General features: G+C 45.6%; 1 protein-coding gene across 3 annotated transcripts; it reads left to right on the top strand.

Moving 5' to 3' along the window:
* The first annotated feature begins 407 nt into the window (after positions 1 to 407).
* On the top strand, positions 408 to 3,543 carry LOC101785505 (transcription factor bHLH144). Of its 3 annotated transcripts, none has more exons than XM_004965363.2 (3): positions 408 to 563; positions 674 to 939; positions 2,090 to 3,543. In XM_004965363.2, exon 3 carries the CDS (start codon positions 2,357 to 2,359, stop codon positions 3,143 to 3,145), a length of 789 nt encoding a protein of 262 aa, XP_004965420.1. In that variant the 5' UTR covers positions 408 to 563; positions 674 to 939; positions 2,090 to 2,356; the 3' UTR covers positions 3,146 to 3,543. The 3 variants fall into 3 exon arrangements, with proteins under 3 accessions (XP_004965420.1, XP_004965419.1, XP_012700609.1); XM_004965362.2 differs by having other exon boundaries at positions 674 to 977; XM_012845155.2 differs by having other exon boundaries at positions 674 to 1,051.
* Positions 3,544 to 8,978: the final 5,435 nt, after the last annotated feature.

Below are 8,978 nucleotides of genomic sequence, written 5' to 3'. Positions count from 1 at the left end.
GTCGATGAAACGACGGGAATTGCAATGCCATGGCCTGGCCCTGGAAACACGAACGCATACCGCAGGAGCAGCAGCAGGGGAGGAGCAGACAGCACGTGGAGTACAATTCGGACGAGCAATCTCGCATGTCCGGTGGTCCATCGCAGCAGCCGCCACCTATACTAGCTCGGTTCAACTCCCGCAGCATGATGGCTGCTGCCCCGGACGCCGCCCTGCGTTCGCCCCGGCCCTACCTCCCAGCGTCCCAAGGCGCGCATCGATGGCCCCGGGGGGCACGCGCGCAGCGCCGCGGCGGGTCCCGGCACCAAACGCAGCTCCACCTCGCCCTTCCTCCCTCTCTGTATCACGCACACTCAAAAGAAGTGCCGCAAAAGGAACGAGCAAAAGGAGAGGGGAGGAAGGGACCAATCGGAGCATCCAATCCAGCACCGGCTGCTCCTCCGTTATATAAAACCCTGTGCCCCTCCTTTGCCGGCTCAGTCCATCCATCCCATCCCCGTTCCATTGCTCTGTTCTGCTTGAGTCAGCCTTCAGTTCCATTTCATTCCAGAGTGCCTTGATTGGTATGGTCTTGATCACACCACACAGCGCTTCCTCTGTCTTGCGTTACTTTTCTGCTCCAAGTGATTGATCCTGGGGCTGATCGCTTGGCGCTGTGTTTTGGTAATTTCAGGCGGAGAAGGAAACGGAGGGGGGCGAGATGCCGTGGGTGGGTGCGGTCTTGCGGTTGGTGGTGTTCTTCCGCGTCATCCTGTGATCTCGCGCCGGTCCGTCCGTCGAGCGATCGCGATTCGAGGTCAACGCCTGCTTGGAGCCCGGGTGATACCACCGGCTGCTGAGGAGGACATGTGCTTTGGGTTCAACCGGAGGAGCCTTGACGCCATCGTTATGACAAGTGGCGCCGTCGCGTACTACTACAGATTGATGCAAGTTTGCCAGGTCAGCGCCCTCTCGCCAAGAACGCATCGGCAATTCAGGTCTCCTTCCGTTACATTGTTCGATTTTCAGATGTCTTCCGCTTTGCCTGTAAGCATGGGATCGTCAGCTGTTCGTATGTACTCCCTTTATCCCAAATTATAAGTTATTTTAGCTTTTTTAAATTTATAGATTTTATTATACATTTAGATGTACCATATGTTTAGATGCATAATAATATCTATATATATATAGAAAAGTTAAAACAAACTATAATTCAGAACGGAGAGCAGATGATAAGAACTTGGTGTTCTTGGTGCCTGTCTGTTGCGACCAGTGTAGATAGGAAAGCGATCGGGCTCCACCACGTCAACGATGAGGACTGGGCCAGCCGCCAGCGTGTTGTCAATGCTCTGCGCAGTCAAAAGATGGCGTTTTGAACTTTTGAAGAAACTCGTCAACTTTTTGTTGCTATTTGCCAAAAGTCGGAGCAGAAAGCCACTAGCTTAAACAAAGTTGTAGCCTACGTTTGCCTCGGTTCGGGAGGCAGTGTTTTGATGTGCTAGCACTGCGAAAAAGAACCAAGTTTGCTTCATTTAGACAAGTACTGGTAGAGTCCTAAAACATTCAACTTGATTCAGTTTAGCCTTGCATGCATTCAGGAATGCTTCACCATAGCTGCTCTGTTTTTTAGTTCTATTTGTCATTGCACTATACTCTGTTCTTCATCTTAAAAAACACTCTGTTCTTCCTCTGTTCTGTTACATTCTTGCTCTTCTAATGGACTGCCCCACGATAAGCCAATTTATGTATCAGCCAGCACGCCACAGAAAAAAAAAATCTGAAGCATACATTGTCACTATACTTAACAGGCGTCGTTGTTCACAAATTGTTAGATATACTAATGAACTCATGGTCGCTCTAGCTTTCACTCTAGTAATATCTAACTTACCTGCGCAACTTGCTAAATTGCTCTGGCCCTCTTCTCTTGGTGCTCTTTTCTCACCTTGTAAGCTGATCCTAGTATAAGTCTATAACGTGTTTTTATAGACTGAGTTGCACATCAAAAGATGCTTCGTCCACAAATGATCGTAACCAATACTATGTTCGAAAAATATCATTTGTTACATGCAAATATCACTCTAATTTGTTTTCAAATGATTACTTCTTGCAGGCTGAATACTTCCGCCAGCTTCTGAAGCCCGTGACGTAGATTTGGCCATCAGTCCCCATCTCCCTCTCCTTCCCAAAAATCTCAAACCCAAACAAAACTAAATGATACAATTTTGAATTCAACCACAAGAAAACACCAGCTCCAAGTCCAGATAAAAAAATTCTCCCAAATTCCTGTTCAATTTCATTCCAATCGAAAGCCTCAAATCTCCCTAGAATTCCCGCACAAACACTGCCAGAAATCAAGCATCACTTCAAGAGCGGCCCTATGCAGGGAGACCCCGGATACGGGTACGGTGGCTACGGGTACGGGTACGGCTATGGCTACGGCGCCGGCGCCGGTGGCTATGACTACGACGTGGCCGGCTACGGTGGTGGAGGCGCGTACTACACGGCCAACGACCGGTACCCCGCCGCGCCGGCTGCCTATGGGAACCCGCTGTCCGGTCGGAGGCAGCACGACTTCCCGGCGCCACTCACGGGCCTGGAGTTCCAGCCGTCGGACACCTGCCCCAAGAACTATGTCATCTTCGACCAGACGTACGACCGGAGCCGGGTCATGTTCCACCCCTCCTTGGCCAACAAGATCGGCTCGTCCGGTGGCGGGTACGACTACGACCACTGCTGCTACGGCTACGATCAGAACTACGCCGGCAAGAGCGCCTACTACGGCTGCGGAGATGACGGCGGCGCTGCCTCAATTCGGCAGAAAGAGGACACGGACGAGATCGACGCGCTGATGAGCACGGAGGACGGTGAGGACGAGGACGACGTGCTGAGCACTGGCCGCACGCCTGGGTGCCGCGCCGGGGGATCCCCAGACTCCACGTGCTCGTCCGAGTACGGGGCTAGCGGCAGCGGGCGGAAGCACGAGACCGGTGGCGGAGGCGGCGAGAAGAAGAAGGAGCGGATGAAGAAGATGGTGCGGACGCTCAAGGGGATCATCCCCGGCGGCGACCGGATGGACACGCCGGCCGTCCTCGACGAGGCCGTGAGGTACCTCAAGTCGCTCAAGGTGGAGGTCAAGAAGCTCGGCGCGCGCGGGTCAAGCAGTTAGCTAGCCAGCTCACATCGGCATCCGGCAGTGACCACAATGGCTGCCGAAATCTCCCACTCTACATCGGTAGATAAGATGAGATCGGCGATCGATGATGGCAACGACAGCCTCCCATCTTGGCATCAGATGCCACGAACCAGTTGGTGCGTGCTCTGTTTGCGCTGATAGGATTAGAGCATGGCATGGGAGAGAGCTCAATTGCCGCGCGCTTTCGCGCTTTATTTTGTCAGCGTCTTGTGGTGCCTCTGCCTCTAGGCTCTAGCGTGCGTGGGTGCGTGCATGGATTGTTGCTTTTCTTTCTTAGAAGTTGCAGCCTTTTCCTCTTTCGTATCTCTTGATAGTGGCTGGTGTTGTAACTATCACGATGATGATATATATACACCGTGTTTTTGTTATCCTTTTGCGGCATGGCACCATGGGAGCCGCTTGCAAACTTTTAGTTTTTTTTTCAAAACACAGCATAGACCCTCACGTGCTAACCTCTATGAATGCACGTACGTAAACCTATCTGTATGAACATCTTGAGAGACTAAGGTCAATCTCAGCACATGATTTTATCGCATTGTTACCAAAAGTACCATGTTAGCTTTTTCAATGAAATGAAACTGCTACTTTCAGTGCACCAGTTTCATGCACAGTTTTAACATGGAGAAAGTGTCATAGAGACACTACTTAAAGCATTTTCAACCATATATAGGAATATTTTCTTAAGTCATTATGCAAAATGCCAATATATGATATTACAGACATATTTGAGTCACTGAAAAAATTGACCTTACCCCAGAAAGACATAGCATAAGACATTTACTTAAATATCTTGAGACACTGTTTAGACTATTGAGGCGCTACTCATAAAAATTATACTAAGTAAATATGTAATAATTGGTGTGAGGTTGAGTTGGCTATAGTTGGTGGAGTACTATGCAATGCAGTATGAGCTCTTGAGTTCGAAGACCCACCACTCCAAAATTATCATCTTTTAGCAATATATTTCTAGTTCGATAGAGACATAATATTGTTCCATTATAAGTTGTATGAGCTCTTGAGTTAGAAGACCCATCACTCTAAATTATCATCTTTTAGCAATATATTTCTAGTTGGAAAGAGACATAATATTGCTCCATTATAAGTTGTATGAGCTGTTGAGTTAGAAGACCCATCACTCTAAAATTATCATCTTTTAGCAATACATTTCTAGTTCGAAAGAGACATAATATTGTGCCATTATAAGTTGTCTTAGAAAATATAGGGAGACTTAAAAAAATGTCGCTTTGTACGAGTTGTCTTCAAAAATATAGGGACACTTCAAAAAATATCTCTTGATACAAAGAGATACTATTTGTAGTGGTACCTCTATTTTTACAATATATTTCTAGTTTATGTAGAGAAAGAGACATAATATTGTGCCATTACAAGTTGTCTTAGAAAATATAGGGCACTTAAAAATATCTCTTCATACAAGTTGTCTTAAAAAAATATAGGGACACTTTAAAAAATATCTCGTTATACAAAGAGGCACTATCTGTAGTAGCACTCTATGACTCTATAGGGACAACATAAACTGTCTCTGCAAGACAAAAATAGTATCTCTACATGTGAAAACTTTCTTAAAGACAAACCCTAGATAGAATTATAGTTAGAGGGGTAGATTTGTGCTCTATGTTAATGTTATAGAGACCAACAACAACTAAAAGGCACATGGAGGTCTTAATTAAAAAGGAGGCATATTATGGATAATACCTGTAGCTTACATATGATGAAAATAGATAGTAACATGGATACATGATATGAGTTTGCTGCATGAGAGCAACACCCAAATAAGGTTATTTTGATTGTTGTATAGGTCACTTCTCTTAATGTAAGGAACCACCCAAAATAAGCGGAAATTTACTATAATTACACCGAGAACAATTAATTACAAGGGTAGTGGTCATGCCCAACAACGCACTGGCCTAGAATATTCCTCTAACTATGTTCCCTCATCGAGACGACGGAGAACCCTGAGACCTCCGCATGAAGAAAGCCTACAAAACAAGATATAATAAAAACACTATAAGTACATTTCGTACTTCATTGGACTTTTCAGTAGTACTATATATACGGTGGATGCAAGAGGCTGATTACAAACGCATTGAAAGAAGATAAATAATGGGAAGCATTTTATCAAGTAAATAATAAGAAAAAGACATGGCATGCACAATAATACCTGCACTAAAAATCTCAAGTGCAACAATGTAACCCAATCATGAACCCAGTCAGTTGTCCAGGATTAGCTTAGGCTAAGCCCCTAGGCGATGTGGTAACCCTAAGAGGAAGAACCATGTTGGCGTTCTGAACCTAAGATCAGCAGATAAAGGTATGATCTTGGTGGTGATCTAGTGATGAGCAATCTTTCATGGTGATGATCAACACGACCTTCAATTTTTAAGTGGTCCATAAGCCTCATTTTATGATTTTGTGTTATTACGGTAATGCTTGTTTCAGTATATTATCAATGCAGATTGCATAGGGTGTTCTTGTAGTTGTGGTGATTAGAATTGCATGCCAGATCTATCGAGAAGTATGATGAATCTTTATGTTCATGTGTAACAGCCTAATTTTAAATTTTGCTAGGATTTTAAATTTTTCTAAAATTTGTTAGAATTCATAAGGAAGTGTGGTAATTTAGTTGAAATTAAATATTAATTCTAGATTTAATAAATGAATTATAGGGTATAAATCTTTGTTTGTTGCCTCCATACCGAAATGCATAGTTTTGTGAAAAATAAATTTGGTTTCAAATTTGAAAGGTTTGTTTTTAGTGTAGAACTCGATTTCAAAATCTCTAAACCTCTCTTGCTCTCCTTGGGCCCAAAACCCTTCTCTAAATCCAGCTTGGCCCACAATTCTCTCTCTCAAATCGGGCCCAAACTCCTTTTTCTCTCTCTCCCTTATTCGCTTTTTTTTTTCTAGCCAAATGCAACAATGAAGCAAACAATTTAAACAAAGGTTTCTTGATTAGCAGCAAGAGCTAGCTACTTTGAAGAATACTAAAGATTCAAAATAAACTCTCAAATTGTAGTCAACCGTGATTGAGAACTTGAAGAAGGTGGCACAAGACACTGAAGCACTCCTTCGTCAACTGCTAACCTCTGCAAGAGGTTAAGATCAATGCTCTACTTTGTGGCTTAAGCTTATGACCTGGATGCATCTATGTTAATCTCTATTCTTTATGAGACAATTATCTTGTAATAGTTTTTGATTCGTGATAAACAATATGATAGTGGTTGTCTCGAGGGGGAACAATAATTTATTTTCTTGTATACATTAATATGTATGTTGTGCTTATTATTTTTCCAACCGGATCAGAAATGAATTAAAATCAATTATTCCTCATGCCAATTAGTTAAATTTATGTATGCTTTAAGTGCGCTTAGCCCCACATATAATTGGGTCAAAATTGTATTTCATTAATAAATTAGGAGAAAAAGGGCCGGAAACAATATGCACAACTGTTGGGCTCGACTCAACTACAAATGGGCCTATCGAAATCAATTTTGGGCTATCGGAACAATATTGGCATGTTGGAATAAATTTAGGCTCGACCCAATAATAAATAGGCCAAATTTATTTTACGAAGAAACTATTTGTCACAAGGACCCTACCTCTGTGGTTGTCTCCAGGCGGCTAAACATATTTAATACATTTGTTACTATCTTTTATTTCAAGAAAAACTTTTTACCTCCTACATCTCTTTATTGTCTACTCCCTCCATCCCAAATTGTAGATCATTTTGACATTTCTAGATTTATAGATTTAACTATGTATATCTGGACATAGTATATATTTATGTTCATAGGAAAAGTTATAACATAAATGCAAAACTACCTACAATTTAGGATAGGGGAGTACTTAATTTCTGGATTCAAACTTGGACTGAGCACTTTCAAACAGGAATTGAACAGTTTCAAATAAAGGATTAAGATCATCTTCTAATTCATACTCCTACAGCTTTCGAGATTTAGAAGGGTGGGAATCATAAGTAAGGTTGCTCCCTTCATCAGTAAATTAAAGTCGCATTAAAATAAGAGCACCCAATCCTTCTGTTCGACGGACTAGGATTCTTTGTTTCCTGATGCTTCAAGTCATGTTTTTCTTAAAGATATTGAACATGAGACCATTTTGTTCTGGGGCTTCGGCTTCAGCCACATGGTTCACTTGATGAAAACATCTCTCTACTCCTTCAATTTGTGACGTGTACTACTGAAAAAATCCCTATCAGTTGATCCATACCCCCTTTAATCCGCATTGTTGGACCCGGTATTATGAATCCGGGACTAAAAGTCCTAGCTGTTAGTACCGGGTAACTCACCAATATTAAAGGGTTTTGCGTTAAAAAGTTATTTTAAATATGGGGAAGCTCACACACGCGCAAGACACAGGTAACAAGTCACACAATGTTTTAAGGAAAAAATATGTGTCCTCTGTGCTTGGGTTTGAACCTCTTGCTTCGCGCATAGCTTCCTTACAATGTCACCTGCACAACACATTTGATTTTGTAGGAGATGCTTTTCTTTTGAAGTTATCCGTGGATGGCCTTTTAGGCCCTGTTTGGCATGGCTCCAGCTCTAGGTGGAGCTGCTCCACTCCAGAACTCCAGGTGGAGCCAGCTCCACTCCAAAACTCCAGAAATAAAATGGGGTGTTTGGCTAGATGGGTGCTCTCAGCTCCAAAAAAGATCGATTTCAGTGTAGATTGCCATTGTTGCCCCCCCAATTCAAGCCCCACTTGTCATACGCCCTGACGAACAACTGCGTGCCTACCTCGAAGATACTGGCAGCGACATCCTCGCCGTACGCCACGGACGCGCTGCCGCGACCGCCACTGGCGTCATCGGCCACGACGAGCTCGACGCGGAGCTGCGCCCCTCCCTTGTCCACCGCGACGGCCCGGAGTCTCCTATGGGCGGCCCCGGGGCCGGGGCAGCGACGGGACCGGCCGGCGGTGGTCGGCGGTGGCCTGGACGGCCACGGGGCCGGGGCGGCGGCGGGGCCGGGTGGCGGCGGGCTGTGCGGCCACGAGGCCGGGGAGGCGACGGGCGGCGGGGCTCGGCAGCGACGGGCGGCGGGGCTCGACAGCAACGGGCGACGGGGGCGGGAAGCGATGGGCGACGGGGCGGGGCGGCGACGGGCGGCGGGGAGGCAGCCACGGGGCCGGTGGCGGCGGCGACAGGGGTAGGGCGGCGACGGGCGGGCCTCGGCGACTGGTGGGGCTCGGCGACGGCGGCGACGGGCGGCGGGGAGGCATCAGGCGGGGCGGCAATGGGCGGCGGGGAGGCGGTAGGCCACAGGTGACGGGGGTGGGGAAATAGGCACGGGTGGGAGCTCGGGAGGAACAGAATGAAACGTTTTTTTTGTGTAACCAGTGGCATTGGTGGGTAATTACCCATCAACTCCACGAGGAGGTTCGAAATCGAGAGTTTTGGAGCAGCAAAAGAGGTGCTCCAAAACTCCACCTCCATTTGCACTACAGCTCCATGGAGTTGGCTGCTCCATGGAGTTTTGGAGTTGAGGTGTTTGGCTAGATTTTTTGGTGGAGTTGCTGGAGTTTTGGAGTGGAGCCATGCCAAACAGGCCCTTAGTACTAGTTTGTAACACCGATCGATACTGAAGGTGACTTTTAGTATTGTTGGTTTTACAAACCAGTACTAAAGCCTTGAGAAGCATTAGTACCTAGTGGTAACACCAACCGGTATTGAAAGTTCTCTGAAGTTCACAAAATTTAGAGTCGGTACCAATTCGTTCCGGACTTTTTGTCGGGATTGATGTCCATTTTTCTACTAGTGGTGATTCAC

This window comes from Setaria italica, chromosome IV (assembly GCF_000263155.2).
Source record: "Setaria italica strain Yugu1 chromosome IV, Setaria_italica_v2.0, whole genome shotgun sequence".
In the NCBI taxonomy this organism is placed as follows: Eukaryota; Viridiplantae; Streptophyta; class Magnoliopsida; order Poales; family Poaceae; genus Setaria; species Setaria italica.
This window is presented reverse-complemented; position numbering and strand designations above follow the sequence as displayed.